Below are 18,554 nucleotides of genomic sequence, written 5' to 3'. Positions count from 1 at the left end.
ACTGAAATTATAGTGTTCTGCATTGTAGACGATGTATAAAAAAGATAGTGTAACACATAAAACAAAGAAGAATGCTTCTGTACTTTTTTCCAAAAAGAGAGGGAAAAAATAATGATAATTAAGAAGAAGAAGTGAAAAACAAATAAAAGTACCATATTTGCGGAGGGTTTTGATGAGAAAAGGCATGATTCTCGGCTTGATATCATCCTCAAAAGCAATGGGGTTGGATTTAGCTTCTCCGTGCATCGCCACCATCTCCTTCAAGTCTCCCCAGAGACGGATTTATGTATGGGCTGTATTGGGCTGTAGCCCAACCCACTTTTTTTTTTAGCGACGGTTTCAGAAACCGTCGCTAATATTTGCGACGGTTTTAGTAAAACCGTCGCCGAAGGAATCGGCGACGGTTTTAATCCAAACAGTCGCTATTAGCGACTGTTTTTTGAAAAACCGTTGCTAATAGCGACGGTTGTTTCAAAAACCGTCATACATCAATGTCTTAGTCCAATCAAGTCCCGTCCATTTACAAGGATGAGACCAAATTCATCCCATATCCTCTGATCCGCCCCACCTTAATTCTACAAAATTTCTCTCCCTAGTCCCAAGCCCTTTAGCGACAAAATAGAATTGCGGACTCCCGAAGAAATCGAATTGCTCATCGGCAAGGCAACAATCCAGGTAAGAATCGGCTATACATTTTTTATTTTGTTTTTTATAGCTTCTTTGTGCGTGATTTGTGGTTTCTTGATTGTTTGTTGTTGAGTTGTTGATTGACTATTACTTGTTTATTTGTTTAATAATTATTTTATTTTTGTTTAGGATTATAACTTGAAATTTTTCAAAATGAAACATTAATCTTGTTTTGACATTACCTGTGTTTACTGCCACTACTGAGCGGGCTTTTTCAGCAATGAAGCATGTGAAGACGGCACTTCGCAATTAAATGGAGGATGACTTTCTTGCCGATTGTTTGACACTCTATATTGAACGAGATTTACCTAAACATATTGATGTAAATTCTATTATTGATGAATTTTATGTTTTAAAATCTCGTAGAGCACAACTTCGTTGAACGATATAATGTAAATTTTTTTTAATAATATATAACTTATCATATTGAGTTCAAGGCCCCCCAACTTCTATTCCTGGATCCGTCCCTGAGTCTCCCAACATAAACCAGTACGAGCTCCCTCTGAAGCCCTGCTGCCTCAGCAGCTTCTCGATCTTTTTGGGCCGAATCCACCTCGAAGCCATCGCCTTCCATGCGTACACGAGCGCAGCAAAAAACTGATACTGGATACATGGACTCCATTTTTCATTTCTTTGTTTTTCCCTCCTCATGCTTATGTATATATATGTCAAAAATTTATGTGAGACGGTTTTACGGATTGTATTTTGTAAGACGGATCTCTTATTTAAGTCATCAATGAAAAAATATTACTTTTTATTCTAAGAATATTATTTTTTATTGTGAATATCGGTAGAGTTAATTCATCTCAGATAAAGATTCGTCAGACCGTCTCACAAAAGACCTACTATATATATATATATGTGTGTGTATATATATATATATTATTTTGCATGCCTCTCGCCCTTCTCTTTCCGAGCTTTTTTGCTTTTAAAAATATATAAAACATGTTCCCCTTGAAAAAAACTATTTTTATTGATGGGTTAATTACACACTCCTTGAATTCCCCATATAGTTGAAAATTACTACTATCAGTCTTTTCAATTTTGGAGCACATGTACTCTTGAAAATATACATAGACAAGTGTCATGTCTTCAAAATTTGAATACACAAATAAATTATTATTTTAAATGGAGGATTCAGAAATCTCGGAATTTTTAGGGAATAATTTATGCAATTTAACCCTTAATTGAGAGCAAAATTTTACAGAAATCCATCCAAAATTCTTAATTTTAAGTTTCTTATAAGACAAAAGTTACTTAACAAATTAAAGATAACAAATTATATATAAATATTAAGTAGTTGTCGAGCGAAGATGAATGTATATAACAAAATTAATTAGAGACCTTGACCACAATCCTCCAATATCTGCAAAATAAGATCCAAATACAGATATGTTCACTCTGAATTACGAAATGTAATAAATGACCTTTTGTAAGAACAATATAGTAATTCGAATATTTAATGTTGTGTTTGTATTGTATTATTAATTTAAAATCAAATGCTCGTGTTTTTTGCTTCCAACGATTTATTTATTTTATTAAAAAAATAATTTTAGTAATAATTTATCTATAGATGAAATAATTTTTTATATGAAATAGTTAATTCAAATTTTAATATATAAATTTTAAGATTTCATTATCATCACATCATCAAACTATAAATAATAATTATTTTTTTATAGGAAACATTACTTAAATTAAATTGCAATGGAAATAAAAGTGTTACATATGTAACGAATGAGTAATCCACGACATTAATTTATGCTAGAAACAAACTTCAAGACAATACAAACTTTGAGTCCCTAACAATGTCTGAAATGGAAAAATGATTAAATTCCTTGAGTTTCGTTGTCCAATTCGCAACCCTGAATGTGATCAACTCCCATACTTCTTCCGCGGAAGCAAACTTGTCTTTGAATATTCTGTTATTTCCTCGAGCCATATCGACCAAAAAGTGCAATGAATGATCAAAAGCCATAATCTGTTAGCTTTTATCCCTGCTGAAAATCCGGGCTCAATAATGAACATGTTTCGTGCCTTTCTCGGAAAGATCCACTGAAAACTCAACCCTTGCATGACCTTTATCCATATTCCTCGCGTAAAAGAACAATGTACTAGTAAGTGATCCTGATTTTCTCCTTGGTTTTGGCATAAAGTACACCGTTGCAGACATAAATGTGTATGTGATGAACATATATATATTATAACAGAAAATCCAAAGTATGTAAAAATAATTACATGAAAAAATTACATGAAAGAAGCCATGGACGTGATTGGAAAATAATAATCAAATCAAACAAGAATAAATTTAAAATTTTCATATTTTAATTGAAATTAGATGAAATTCTTTATATAATGTGCTTTATACTCTGTCACGATTTCAAGATTTAGTTACTTCATATTACAATAATATATAGTTTTTAATGTTGACATATTATGATTGAAATATTTCGAGTAAATGTTTTTTTTGTTATAAATTTTTAAAGAAGCAATCCAATTTTTTTGGGCATTACTTCAACCATGTTTTTACTTTTGATTTTCAAATATTTTTTAAATTTATTGATTATCATGATGATGTTGTCATACGTGATTTTGTTTCAAATATGGAATTTTTTTTAAAAAAAATTGAGAGAATATCACAACTGTGTATTACTTAGCAACATTACTCGATCATAGTCAAAGTCAATGTGGGTTAGACATGTCTTTTTGATATTATGTTATATTTCTTTGAAAGAATGTTGACGATCAAGAGACGTTAATCATTCATTCTCTCCAAGAATTGTTTGATTTGTATGCTAGCTAGTGAACAATGTGAACTGAGTGTCTAGCGAGGGGAAAGGCCAATAGAGAAAAGCAAAAGTTGAAGATTCAAATTATTTCAAATTTTGAAAAGACAAAAGTTCAAAAGAAAATCAGTGACAATAACAAATTATAACGAGATCCAAATTTATCTAAGCAATATATTGAGACTACAGAGAATTTCGATGTTCTTGATTAGTAGAAAGTAAACTCTCAACTTTATCCAATGTTAGCGGATAGTTGCAAGATATGTCCTAATCGTTCAATGTTCAAGTTTTGCTTCACAATCAATATTTTCAGTATGTATAAGAATCACTGGTGAACAAAAAACTAATTTAAAGCTAGAAAAACTTAGCATGTTAACATGCCTGCAATATTTGTTTGCAGGCGGAAAAAGAATAGGACAACTAGAGTGTAAAATCCGAGATCTCGATTTTATCGTGATAGTAGTTGTAATTTTTAGATTGGATAATTCTACCGTGTACGATATTTTTCTCAAGAATTTAAATAATATCATGTGTATTTTTTTAGTTATGCAGAATTTTACCGGATACAGATCTAAGATTTGATACACCTGGATCAAGATTTAAGCAAGAAGATAATCCAATCTTGGAACTAAAAATCTTGAGGATTTTATCATGTAATTTTCGAAAATAATATTGGAATATTTGTTAAGGATTTTCGAAAATAGTAGGGAGAGTCTACGCGATAAATGCAGTCTTGGGAAATATTTAAAAGTTCAACTACCAGGATTTTAGGAAAAATAATCCAAATATTATTTGTGGAAAAATACTAATAATTTCGGATTTAAGTAAGCAAATTTGTGGGAATTAAGAAATATAATTTTTATTATTTTAGGAAGTCCAAAATCTACCGAATATTGGGAATTAGACACAAAAGTTGAAATTTTGCAGTCTGGGCAAGGCATAATTTCGAAAATTATCCTTGTGATATATACATACAATTCGAAATTTAGGATAAAGAATAAAGGTAGATTTGATCACGATTTTAGATGAAGATTTAATTCAGAATTCAAACGCGATTTGATACACGATCAGGATAGCAACCAACCCCTATAATTAAGAGGGCTCAGTGTCTCGAAAATCACACCATTTTACTCTCAAATTTTCGAGTTCCCCTCCCCTAGTTCCTTAGGATTTTCGAGCACAGCGAAGCGCTGCCACAGTCCTGCCACCGGAGTTTTCACGTTTTCTTCAAGAAATTTAAGGTAAGTGGGCTTGTTTTAAAATGTGTATTTTCGGTGCATGAGTTTTGGTTTTATTGAATTTCGGTCGAGTACAATTCTCTTCTACCCCTTCTGGTTACGATTTCTGCATGGGTTTTATGTTGACACTATGAGGATTCGACTTGAAATGGGAGGGAATCCCAACTATGATATGACCCTCATACGGTGGGGATATAACCGATTCGGCCTCACCCCCTTAGAGGAATAAAAATTAGGGACTGACGTCAGTAAACCATTGAAAGTAGAGGAATCTCAGTGTCAGGTCAATGATACGAATGTGGTATGAGTCAAATTATGCATGGTGTGTGTGTGTGTATTTCGAATTCTTTATGCATGTTGTTGTGTACTCGAACGGCCCCCACTTGCTGAGTATTTCCTAAATACTCACCCCTTACAACCTTCCCAGATAAATCCGAAGAGAAATCAGAGGAACAAGTTGAACAAGAAGAGCCAGATCAATTTTGGGGATGGTGAAATTATTTAAATATCGAGAATTATGCTGCAAAGATTTAAGAATTTTAGTAGGTTTATTTTAATTGTAAACGCTTCCGCAATTTATTCAATTTATTCAGTTGTAAAGACAATGATTATTTTTGCGAATTTTGGAAATAAACTGGTTTCGGTTTATACTGTGCTACGAGGCTGGCCGTTTTTTCGATTTTGTGATTGATGAGCGACGCCAGTGTCAATCCCGAGTTTCGGGGCGTGACATAGAGCGATCAACAAATTTCAAAGCTCAAGCCCAGACGAATATCCGAAGTATTCGAAATATATTTTAATAAATCATGATGAATTTTAGATGTTCAATTATAAAAATCAATGTATAAGTTTTTTTTAATGATTAATCATATTGTTTCCACTCAAAAAACTCAATAAAAAATTTTCCCATTAAAAGATAATGGATTTCAGATCCGAAATCCAGAACCGGTTCGACCCATACCATAATTATAGAACCAGTCCGCAGTTCGGATTGGTTCCAAGGTTTTTACCTTGAAACCGATGTCGAATCAGTTCCGACCGCTTCCAAATCTGCCGATCATGAATTGGTGGAAACCAGACCAGAAACGGATCCGAGAAACTGTTATGCATGTCTAATTTCAAGTTTAAAATTGTCAAAAAAATCCACTTTTTCATTAAAGAATAATTGATAAATGCTTAAAAAATCAAAATTTCGGTTTAAGGCACTAGGGATTACTACGGAGGCGCTAGAATTACTAAGCTATTAGTTCAATGCAAGGTTTACGTGTTATTAAGCAGATAATCGGTTCGCTAGCTATTTTAGTTTAAAGAAATGAATGCAATTAGATTATATTTTTAATTAAAGAGATAAACATTTTTTTTTTAAATTCTACAATCATCCCCATTCATTTTGATACTTATCATTTGACCCCTTAGCAATTTTAATCCAAAGATAACTTTATTACAAAAGCCGTACTGTACAAACATGCAACGAGTACGACAAGTACTAGATGAAGGAAGTAATTAATAATCATAATAATTCATTGCCAGGAGAAGCGATGGCAAATTTCTCCGAACATGTTGGAGGATCCGATATCCGACCCGAATAGAAGAAGGTATAGAGGGATTTTTACACCCGATTAAATAATCGGGTAATTGGGTACGGGGATTTTCGAGTTTGGTATGGAGGCGGATTTGATATAATCCGACCAACACCCGACCCAATTACCCGTTTAAATTAATATATATATATATATATATATATATATATATATATATATATATATATATATATAGTAATTATATTTATTTATAGTAAAGATTCATCTTCTCAAATCCAAGTAAATCGATACTTTTTCTTTTCTCTTCCCTTGCACTTTCACTTTTACGTTTCAAGGTTTTACCGCTTTTTTATTTTTCATTCAATTTCTCATCTTCTCCATTGGTGAGCTTATTCCATGTTTGATTTTAAAAATTGAAAAATATTTTATTTTTGTTGAATTACGTACTTTTGTTTAACTAATATAAACTATGTTTAATATTTTGTTATTTTTTCTATAAAGTTTATTTTGCAAATTTTATCATTAATAATTTTTCTTATTGTTCATTTAAATAATTTGTTAAATATTCATAATTTCATTGAAACAATTTAAATTTGAAAAAATTCAATTGTATATGATAATAGGGTATTTAGGTAGGGTATGAATATCCGATAATCCAATGAGTATGTGGATGAAGATGAAATTCAATACCCAATAGGTATGAGGATGGATTTAATAAATGTGGATGAATATATGAAATCCGACCCATACCCTACTTATTGTCATCCCTAGCTAGGAGTTAGAAGCTAGAGGCGAGAATATGAGAGTTGAAAATATTTGAATCTAGCTATACCAGCCAGCACATTTACTTCATGTAAAAATTAATAATTTCTAAGAATCCTAGGCACCATTAATTAGTATGGAACATTCCAAGCGGATTAAGTTCTAATCTGAAATTAATTAAATTATACATCTTGAAACTGATGAACATCCCATAAACCATCACTAATATGAAACAGATTCCTCAGAATCATGCATGCATCAACAAGATTCGTCTTTAGGAAATAACACCAAGTAATCATTACCAAGAATTCGATAGCCGACTCTTCAAATTATTAACCATAATAATCATGTCGATTTCTTATATTATACTATAAATAAATCCATATCTTCAAGGTGCTTAAAACCCACAATCCACAAATTTGATGGAATACACAGTGATGCAATCTGGTGACAAAGGAGAAGCCGAGAAATGGATTAAACACTACAGCAATCGGCATGAGATTTTGCTCGTCGGAGAGGGAGATTTCTCCTTCGCCGCCTGCCTGGCTAGAGCATTCGGCCATGCTTCAAACATCGTCGCCACATCGCTGGACACTAAAGGTACGGTAAAAACAAGCACATGTGTGGACATATTTCATTTATGTATTCATATGTACATGAAGTTGATCGATGCCCGATTGTTTACGTATCGCAGAAATGTTGGCGGTCAAACACCCAACTGCGGCCGCAAATCTGGTGGAGCTGGAAAACAAGGGGTGTACAGTAATACACAGAGTCCATGCCAGCACCATGTGTGAACATCCACTCCTGAAAAACCGATTGTTCGACAGAATCGTGTTTAATTTTCCACATGCCGGTTTCACCTATAAAGAAACCAACACAATGCAAATCCAGTACCGTTCACTAATCGATCACATTCATTACTTCTCCTTGTTTTGTTCTCTTTTTCACACATTATACAGGAGAGTGTATGTGTGTGTTACATTTGTTTCAGGCTTCACCAGGAAGTGGTGCGGGGATTTCTGAGAAATGCTGCGAGGATGGTAAAGATCAGAGAGAGCGGGGAAGTGCATGTGACTCACAAAACGGAGTATCCATTCAGTGCATGGGAGATCAAAAAATTGGGTAAACAGGCAGGGTTGGAGTTCATTGAAGCAGCTCCATTTCGCCTCAGTGATTACCCTGGATACCTTAATAGGAAGGGAGGAAATGGGCCAAGTATATTTCGTAGCAACGACACATTCCCAGTCGGGCAAAGCAGCACTTACAAATTCGGGTATTAGCGACAGATACCTGTATTTATCTGTCATAATGATAATCTACATGAACATATCACGTTTCTGAGAAGTTAAAGATAAAATGAAACAAAATGGTAATATACATTACCATTTTACTTCCGTCCAATTTCAATGGTTTGATTGTGTTTGGATGGATTTGAAATTCACTCGATATTAATTTATCTATATAATTTAAAATTTTCTACTTAAAGACGATAATTCAAAATTAAATTATTTATCTCATGGTTTTTTTTATCTTATATTTTATAAACTAGGAGTAAAAATAATGAAAGGAATAACATTATAATAATTTCAAGAATCTGAAAGAAGTTACATGATTGGATATCATAGTTGTAGGTGAATTATAAATTTATTAAAATAAAAGAGAAATAAATATGAATTAAACGCAAAATGTGGAAACAAAATGTTTCGATTCGTCCAAAAACATGAAAAAATTACCACATTTATCGTTTTTTACATTTTAAATTAAATTTTATTATAAGAATGAACTTGTAAATATTACATATTTCAGTATAAAATGATAAAAAAAAAAGAGTAGATTTCTTGTGAGAGACGGTCTTACAAATTTTTATATTTGAGACGGGTCAACTCTACCGATATTCACAATAAAAAGTAATATTTTTAGCATAAAAATAATATTTTTTCATAGATGACCCAAATAAAAGACATGTCTCATAAAATACGATCCGTGAGACCGTCTCACACAAATTTTGCCAACAAAAAATCTTAAAGGTCCAAATGTATTGACATGCTTATATATATTATTTAACCTATTGATTCTTTAAATAAAGTTGAAATTAAAATTACAATAAAAGTTAAAAAAAAAATCAAGGTTTAATTATACTATACACGCTAATGCTTATAAAATTGATGTTTCGTCGCGCTTCGCGTTTTTTATTTTTTATTTAAAAATATTAAAATGAAAATCAAAGATATATATAATTTAAAATGGGAGTGCAAGATAACATACGATTTTTTTCTTTTTTTATATTACTTTTTGAAAGGAAAAAACAAAGGCATAATAGGGGATAAGAAATAACATAATAAATAATAAATAAATATATAATGAAAAAAGGTTATTGGATCGACTCGTATCAGGCACTGGACAGTCTCGCTTCTCATCGAAGAAATCGAGTTGAATCCAACCGAAGAAGATGAAGATTACTGTAATGACTGCCGACGAGCAAATTCTTACGTTAGACGTGGATCGTGAAGAATCTGTAATTTTCTTTTGGTTACTCTTAATCCCTATTTCTTTGTTTTAGGACGTGGTTTGCCTTCAGTTCATTTTTCCCCTCGTTTAAACCGTTGTATGAATGCACAATTTTTTTATCTCTTTGATCACAGGTTGAGAATCTGAAAGCTCTTCTGGAAGTTGAGGTTTGATTAAATCTGCCCTTTTTAAGCTTCTGGTTTGTGATCTGTTTTCTGAATTTTAAATTGCACATTATTGTAACGTTGATTCACTTACAGACGCAGATTCCACTCCAGCAGCAACAGCTGCTGTATAATGGTAGAGAGATGAGGAATGCGGAGAAATTGGGTGCTCTCGGTGTGGGTGATGGAGATTTGGTCATGATGGTCTCTAAAGCTTCATCTTCCCATTCCAGGTTCCCTTTAATAAGTTGCAATTATGATTTCTAATGCATTTCTTTTTGGTAATGATGTATAATTCTATTCAAGTTCAGAAATAATTTTTAATACATTCTGGCATGTCTTCCTTACCTTCACTTGGAACGTATGTTAATGCTTTTGTTTTGACCTGTTGTAGAGCATCTGTAAACGAAGCGGCCTTCAATCCTGATGGTTCAGCTGTGAACCCCTCCGCTTTCCAGCAGCAGTTACGAGGTGATTCTAATGTAATGACCCAGTTGTTTCAGGTATGAAGAAATCTGCTCTTTACTGCCTACTTAATTTCAAGTCTATTTACAAGATGCTTTGCAAAAGTTAAACTTCGGAACCAATGTCCATCGTTCAATCTCTATTAACAAAAGTGAGAAGGGAACAGTAATACTAACAGAGATGTAACTTAATGTGCTAATTCAAATTGTTGGCTTAATGGAGTCTGCCTTCATCTATGGATTTTGTAGGGGGTGAATACCATTTCAAATATTTCTTCATGATGATTCTGTAGTTTCACTCACAAGTATTTTCTTTGTTCTGCTGATAATGTTTGAAGATACTAAATTGTTGCTTATGGCTTTGAAATGTGAATAAACTGTATTATAAATTTAATTTTATGGATTTTTTTTGTGTTTTTTCTTTTATCCATAACTAACATAAAATGACTGTTTATAATTATTTGATATGCCATCTGTCAGAGCGATCCTGAGTTAGCACAAGCCATTCTTGGAAATGATCTCAACAAGTTGCAAGACCTTTTACGTGCGCGCAATCTCCAGAGATCTGAATTACGACGTCGACAAGAAGAGGAGATGGTAATCAAATCCCATATGATATACCCTTGTACTTCTTCTCATTTGATTCCAATTAGTTGTGAATGATTGGCTTAATTTTTAGTTGTAGAATGGTTTTGTTACTTGATTGCATAATTGTTTCTATATCCAAAAAAATGCGAAGAGAATATCCCTGAAATTGTATGTGTTGATTTACCATTTGCATGCATCTAATAATTGGAGATTCGAAGTTGGAACTTAAACATTATGGTTTTTGTATAATTTTTTTTCCTGAGATTTTTTCTTGGCTTCTACTTGGTCATATAAGGGAACGAATAGCTGACCCGGATATGATGGATCACTTTATTTTATCTGATATAATTTTCTCGCACTTCTATTTGGCAAGCTAATTTTCTTGAAGTTTTTTCTTGACTTAGGCTTTACTTTATGCTGACCCGTTTGATGTGGACGCACAAAGGAAAATTGAAGCTGCCATTCGCCAGGTACGTTCTTTCCATCCTCTCCATTTTTAGGAGTCGTTATTTGATGTTGACTGTCTTGGGTTGTTCATCACGAGTTCAATGTTCTTTTTCTTTTATATTTTGCAAGATTTTCCCTGAAATTTTTATTTAGTTAGATTTGTCAAAAAATTGTTTGTCTGATTTTAAAGTTTTAAACCTTATAAATTTCATCTTTCATGCAAGTTCCTCATGTTAAATAATGCATCTTCATTAAGGTTCCAAGGATAACGAAAGCTTTTGAGGTCACCTCATGATTACTTTGGTTACAATATCTCAGTGAAGTTTTTGATAATTTACCTTTAGGATTGATGTAGATGCTCAAAGCTTTACTTAGAATTGCTGTTTTCATAATATTTGTCTCTTTTTGTGTTGGCTATGTGATTGTGAAGGACCATGCCAAAGAACTTTGTTTCTGTTGTTATCTGTAATACAACAATATTATTTTGTGTGGAAATCTTAAGGCTTTTTGTTCTTATTGATAGTAAATTTTGTTTAAATATTTGATTTTCTTTGCTTTATTATTCACTGTGACTCTTTATGGGTGTTCCAAACATGGAAAACACTGTAAATTTGTGTTTAGAAGCTTTCCCCTTTTTGGTATATGGCCTTTTGAACTAGTCTATTCATGTCTTCTGTTAATAATTGATAATTGATGGGTTCCTATTAATTGCATTTGTGGTTGACAGAAAGGCATTGATGAGAACTGGGCTGCTGCATTGGAATACAACCCTGAAGCTTTTGCAAGAGTGGTATGCTTGTCTATTTTGCCATACATTTTATTCTTGATGATGAGTAAAATCTTGTTTCTTTTCAGATAATGTTGTACGTCGACATGGAAGTTAATGGTGTTCCGTTGAAGGTACTGACTTGGTAAAGTAGTGTGGTTTTACAATCCGCCTACCAAAAGGAAGTCATCGATGTGCATTTTGGCACACAAATGCTAGTCTTATATGAGTGTGATTATATGTTAACATATAGCCATTGAACCATATACCGTTCTGTAGCTTCAACCTGTACCTTTAACTGAAACTCTTATTAACTTAAAATATAGGCTCTACCAACATCACGGTTATTTGATCGAAGACTTGTGCTCATTTATTGTTGGATGCAAAACATTCTCTTATTTAAATAAACCAAGAAAGCCATTATAGTTGTATTTATTTCAGGCTTTTGTTGATAGTGGAGCGCAATCTACAATTATATCTAGGAGTTGTGCGGAGCGTTGTGGGTAAGACATGCTGTTTCCCCCCTCTTAAAGAAATTAGTTGGTTCTTCAGCTATTATATGAAGCAGATAGTAATTCTATTTACCATTTCTCACTCTCCCAGATTGTTGAGGCTTTTGGATACGAGGTATAGGGGGATTGCTCATGGAGTTGGCCAGTCTGAGATTGTTGGTCGGATACATGTTGCCCCAATCAAGGTATGACACAATATGAGTTATTCGTTAGGTTTTTTGCTTTTTCCTTGACTTAGTTCAGTCTACTGTCTTTGATATTCTTATCCCTCTTTGATGCTGATGCCTTTTTTCTTGTATTAGATGAAGCAACATTCCTCTGAATTTGAACATTTTTCGTTGCAACTTGCAGATAGGAAGCATATTTTATCCTTGTTCATTCACGGTGTTGGATTCTCCGAACATGGAATTTCTTTTTGGTCTGGATATGCTCCGCAAGCACCAAGTATTATCTTCACCTGTATTTTTCCATAATTTGTATAAATAATTTTTATATAGATGTACTTTACAAACAATCATGTGCAGTGCATTATCGACCTAAAGGAGAATGTACTCAGAGTTGGTGGAGGAGAGGTTGCGGTACCTTTTTTGGCAGGTTGATATTTAGTATTTTTTGTCTATAAATTGCATCCGAGGCTTACTTTTACATCGATGATGTGACTCGTTTTGTGCATCAGTTTTTTTTTTCTTGAGGAATTTTGTTGTCTGAATTATCTTTTGCCAAATATGTATTGAAATTCAGAAAAGGATATTCCAACCCGCTTGTTGGATGAAGAGCGGTATGCCAAAGAAGCTTCTAGCTCAGGAGCACAAGTAAGGGTTCACAAAATCTTGTAGTTCAGTTGTATTTGTACCTTCTCTCATTCTTTGATTGGTTGGTGATTGACGTGTTCGCTTATTTTCTCCAGTTGAGCATCCCAAAAAATTAGCAGAATTTATTTTACTTGTAGTTGACTTCCAGGAAAAAAATTTAAAGGATGTGGAATCAGCTGCCACTGATGTGGAGTTCTGATGAAATTTTTGTTGTAGTTCTTACTCGAAAAAAAGAAAAGGAAAAAAGGAAAAAATATCCTCAAAATTTTTGATCAAATATTTTTGTCATGCTTCAAATCAACTATTCAAACTACAATTCTCACATGCTCACATATTTTTCTTTTAAATTTATATTTTCAACTACTGTTTTGTTTCACGATTTTTGTTTGATCGCTAATTCAACTTTCGAAATTATTATTAGAATAAATTTAAAAAAAATACCACAAATTTTAAAATCTTGGATCATAAATTAAGTGTAATCTGGAAAACTGTGAGACTGGCTTATTATGCAAGAATAGTGTGATCTGATGCTTCTAAGCCATAAAATAAGCTGCCCATTTCCCACTAATTGTCCTTATAAGGAACTATTATCCTGTTATAGGCCAGGTTACCTCTCAATTTTCCAAAAAATTGATTAAGGTGGGGGTCAATTCATTTCTTCAATGTTAAATCATTTGCAGCATGCTTGAGTAATTTTGTTAAGAGCTTTTCTTACCACTGTATTTTGTTAGAACTTCAATGTTCTTATTTAAAATATAATTTCCACTGGATAACCTGTAATTATTGTCTTCCCATTACCAGGCAACATCTGCTGCTAAAGATAGTAATCCAGCAGGAGCACCTCCTGGTTTGTTCTAATTTATTTGCTTAAGCATCTACCATTACTTCATTTGAGCATGTCCAACTTAAGTGCTTGCTATGTCTATGCAAACATAAGGTGTATAAAATTGACGGTAAAACAAGATTGCATGGCAACTTGTAATGAGCAGTTAAAATGAATGCCAAGAGATATAGATAAGAAGTTTTTGTGAAATGTTTTCTGGTGTACCTGACTGCTGCAGCTTCTGGGAACGCAATAAATTACCAGGGACACAAATGTTTCTTTTTACCATTTATTTACATTGCAAGACTTGTTTTGCTAAAACTCACTTCTGATTTAGTTTTTCACCAGCTGTTGTATGTGTACGGTGAAAATTATGTGGTGTAGAGCTAATGTTAATCTTTTATATGACCTACAGGAAGTACCGACAAGAACAGTTCCCAGGTACTTTTTATTTTGCATTGATCTCCACTTTTTTGTAGTTCCACCGGAAAGTTGCATATGTCCTAGTTTTCTTCAGTTTGAATTTTGGTAAGTGGATGAAGTTATGTGAGCTATGACATCTAAGTAATCAAGTGTGTTAGCAGGGACCTGACTTTGAAGCTAAGGTGGCGAAGCTGGTTGAGCTAGGTTTTGGGAGGGAACAAGTGATTCAAGCGCTCAAGTTTTTCGATGGCAATGAAGAACAAGCGGCTGGATTTCTTTTTGGCGGCTGAATATTTAGATTTATTTCAACTTTTGAAGGTATACTCGTGATTGTTGTAACTTATGTACACTATAATTATTCATTCATTCGAACGTCATCAATGGCAAAAGCAATGCCACAGTCTGTGTAGGACTCTGGTGACATAAATTTTAATTTAATTTACATACATTTATTAAGTCAAAGTATTCAGAGTTTTTCCAAGGAGCATTTGGATCGATACAAGTTTGATTACTTGATGACGAAGTTGGAGCAAATTCAGGGAACAAATAACAAATCAAACATAGGTTAAAAATTCAAAAAAAATTATATATCAAAGTTTTGTTCATTATAAGACTCGATACAGATTATAAAACTTGAGAGTCGACACAAAGTTTATAATTCATTATAAGAATTGATAAAAATTGTAAATGTCGACCATTAAAATTATTCGTTTGCAACTTGCAAGGCCATATTATATTTCTCCCTCTTCAGTACACAAAGTTATCCCACTCTGTTTATGTCTAAGAATCGTGTTTCTATTTTGTTACACAAGTGTATGCTTTAATACAGTTGATCTTCTCATGTTAAAATATATCAGGTGTATTACATCTGATATAGCATAAAGTGAACCGTTTTCGACCCATCCGTCCCATATATATAAGCTTATATATGTTTTTACGGAAATTAAGAAAAATATCGGACAATAAATTCTACAAAGAAATTTTTCATTTTGACCTTATTTACTGAGTGCTTTAATAGGGTAAAAAATTTGTTAGAATTTATTAATATATTTATTGATAAGAATAAATTGATAAAATAATAAATATGGAAACTATACGATATATGAGACGAATAACAAAAAAATACAAGTTATTGTCCGATATATATATACAAAATTTTTGACTTTGTGTTTCTTTTATTTTTATTTATAAAAATTATTTGTTAATTTACATATGTGTTGGTTTAATTTTAGAAAAAGTAAAGGAAAGTGTGTATGTACCTGTCCTAATTTTTTATTTTTACTGAATAATAATAATAATGATGATGATGATAATAATAATTAGATTATGACACAAAATTCTTGCTTCTTTAATTTTATAAATTCATTTATTGATTTAAATATATGTTGATTAGTTTTCTGGAAAAAAAATTGTATATTTATGTCTAACCACTTATCATTTTTTATTTTTCACTAGTGATATGATTAATAAAAAATAATGATGATATTTGGAATGATAATAGATCCATTTGGAATACTAATAATCAATGGATATATTATTATCATTCCAAAAATTATTATATTTATTAATCATATTACTAGTAAAAATATAAAAAAAATAAGTGGGCATACATACACACTTTTTTTTATTTTTTCGTAAAATAAACCAACATATATTTAAATAAATTTAGGTATTTTTTAAAAATGATAAAAAGATTACAAATTCAAGAAATTTGCGTAGAGCAATTCAAGAATTTTCCATGACAAAATTTAAGATATTTGAAAATTTTGCTCATACATAATTTTATAATTTGATTTTGGATGAAAATATTCAGATTCATGATTTTCACATATATATTTGTTGTTTGTTGTTTCGATTTGAGTCCGCATCTCAAACTTTTCTAGCATAATTTTCTAATCATATTTTCAGAAATATTAGTAATTTTACTTGAGATCAAGAACTGGCTTAAGTTCACATCAATCAAATTCAATGATCTTCTGCTTGATTTTATCTAATTGGTTCGATTGTGAGTTCCATTCATCATCTCCGAAATAAATCAATTTTTAGTTCCTCTTAACAAGACATGCTTAGCATTATAAAAATACCGGGCCGAAAAGAAATCCTTTGCAATTCACAAGTCCCAAAATAAAAAAAAAAAAAAAAGAGCCAAATAAAACACACACAAACAGAAACAGACACAGACACAGACACACTCGGGTCTGTCTACGGAGGTAAATAAAACCCGACCATACACTCTTGCAGGAAACCTTTGCAATGCTTAGGCAAACGAGATTATTTTATCAAATAGAGACAAAACCATGATTTTTTTTGCAAGAAACATGAAGCGACAGCAACCTTAGTTTTCGAAAAATCTGTAAAGATCCCTGTTGTTTTGTATGATCTAATCTGTAAACCACCCAACCCACCTTTCCTTGCCTCATGTTATTGTTGCCTCAGTCAACCCCAAAACACACACACATAAAACATTGAGAGAGAGAGAGAGAGAGAGAGAGAGTTGACCAGGCGTCTTGCAGGTGAGCTACCAGCCTCTGCTTCACACGAGCAATGGGGCGTTGAATTCTTTAATAAAATCATGCAGTTTATATGCATTTGCAACTCCAATACCACCACTGTGCATACGTTTCTCTCTATTTAACTACACGTCCAGTCCACCGTGTGATACACACCCAAGATCACCAACTGACGGCATGTTCAGTATTTTCTCTCTTTAGAATATACATCCGACTATACAAAACGTTAGATTCGTATATCCTGTCTATAAATCATATAAAGTAGTTGACCTCATACCTGGAAATGGGTAGAATTCCATGCTGTGAAAAGGAGAACGTCAAAAGAGGGCAATGGACTCCGGAGGAAGACCAGAAGCTGTCGTCCTACATTGCTCAAAATGGAACTAGGAATTGGCGTCTCATTCCCAAGCATGCAGGTTTTTCTCGGATCTAATATTTTCTTGGGTTGATATGTGATTGGGATAACATTACTAATCTTCAAGGAAATTTATCAAGCTGGCTGATTCATTACTTAATATGAATTTTCAGGTCTTCAGAGATGTGGGAAGAGCTGTAGATTGCGATGGACCAATTACCTCCGTCCAGACCTCAAACAAGGACAATTCTCAGAGGCAGAAGAGCAGACTATAGTAACCCTTCACTCGGTCCTCGGAAACCGGTAATATCCCATACCGAGCTCAGAAAATAGATTTATTCAATGATTCATACGATTAAAATTTATTTTTTATTCGTCGATTTGATATAGCACGAAATGTGTAAGAGTACTGAAAGGTTTTCTAACAGTAGGGATTGCTTACCTTGTGTCAAACAGATGGTCTGTAATTGCTGCCCAGCTGCAGGGACGTACAGACAATGATGTTAAAAATCATTGGAACACCAAACTTAAGAAGAAGCTTTCCGGTATGGGAATTGATCCGGTTACACACAAGCCATTTTCTCACCTCATAACAGAGATAGCCACACTTCCACCACCACAGGCTCCAAATTTGGCCGAAGCAGCCCTTGGGTGCTTCAAAGATGAAATGCTTCATCTGCTCACAAAGAGACGTATTGACCTCCAGATGCAGCAATGTGGAACAGCTCCATCTAACCACAATATTTCCATTAAACCAGAGGATAATAAAGATGATACCATTGAAAAGATCAAATTTGGGTTGTCAAAGGCCATAAAAGCGCCTTATTTGTTTCCACTAAATAAGCCTTGGGACCCTGTTGGAGCAACTTCTATGAATCTTGATAGAACTTTTAATGCTTATCCAGGATCAGATTCTGAATTTCACTACGAACTTGCATCTCTCGGTAATAATGGGGATGTATCTCCATGGAGCCAGAGTTTGTGCACTGGGAGCACATGCACTGCAGGGGACCAGCATGGTCATTTTCATGAAAACCTTGAGGATGAACAAGGGGAGAACTCCGGAACCAGAAAAGAAACAAGAATTGGATCCAGTATTTTCAACTCAGACTGCTCCTTGTGGGATTTACCATCCGACGATTTGATCAATCCTATACTTTAAGAA

At 33.1% G+C, this 18,554-nt stretch overlaps 3 protein-coding genes across 3 annotated transcripts; all 3 read left to right on the top strand.

Moving 5' to 3' along the window:
* The first annotated feature begins 7,451 nt into the window (after nucleotides 1–7,451).
* Nucleotides 7,452–8,297, top strand: LOC140837444 (uncharacterized protein At4g26485-like). Its single transcript, XM_073203605.1, has 3 exons — nucleotides 7,452–7,614; nucleotides 7,709–7,907; nucleotides 8,009–8,297. Exons 1-3 carry the CDS (start codon nucleotides 7,452–7,454, stop codon nucleotides 8,295–8,297), a joined length of 651 nt encoding a protein of 216 aa, XP_073059706.1.
* A 1,071-nt stretch (nucleotides 8,298–9,368) lies between these two features.
* Nucleotides 9,369–14,982, top strand: LOC140836885 (protein DNA-DAMAGE INDUCIBLE 1-like). Its single transcript, XM_073202751.1, has 16 exons — nucleotides 9,369–9,532; nucleotides 9,660–9,692; nucleotides 9,786–9,922; nucleotides 10,084–10,192; nucleotides 10,634–10,750; nucleotides 11,146–11,211; nucleotides 11,916–11,978; nucleotides 12,044–12,088; nucleotides 12,396–12,457; nucleotides 12,558–12,651; nucleotides 12,818–12,910; nucleotides 12,991–13,060; nucleotides 13,208–13,278; nucleotides 14,080–14,125; nucleotides 14,517–14,542; nucleotides 14,686–14,982. The coding sequence occupies exons 1-16, from the start codon at nucleotides 9,467–9,469 to the stop codon at nucleotides 14,812–14,814; spliced, it is 1,227 nt and encodes a 408-aa protein (XP_073058852.1). The 5' UTR covers nucleotides 9,369–9,466; the 3' UTR covers nucleotides 14,815–14,982.
* A 2,258-nt stretch (nucleotides 14,983–17,240) lies between these two features.
* On the top strand, nucleotides 17,241–18,551 carry LOC140836884 (transcription factor MYB80-like). Its single transcript, XM_073202749.1, has 3 exons — nucleotides 17,241–17,450; nucleotides 17,563–17,692; nucleotides 17,846–18,551. The coding sequence occupies exons 1-3, from the start codon at nucleotides 17,318–17,320 to the stop codon at nucleotides 18,549–18,551; spliced, it is 969 nt and encodes a 322-aa protein (XP_073058850.1). The 5' UTR covers nucleotides 17,241–17,317.
* Nucleotides 18,552–18,554: the final 3 nt, after the last annotated feature.

The sequence above is a fragment of the Primulina eburnea genome, chromosome 7 (genome assembly GCF_022965805.1).
Source record: "Primulina eburnea isolate SZY01 chromosome 7, ASM2296580v1, whole genome shotgun sequence".
Lineage (NCBI taxonomy): Eukaryota > Viridiplantae > Streptophyta > Magnoliopsida > Lamiales > Gesneriaceae > Primulina > Primulina eburnea.
The sequence above is the reverse complement of the archived record's forward strand: the minus strand, read 5'-3'. Positions and strand labels throughout refer to the sequence as shown.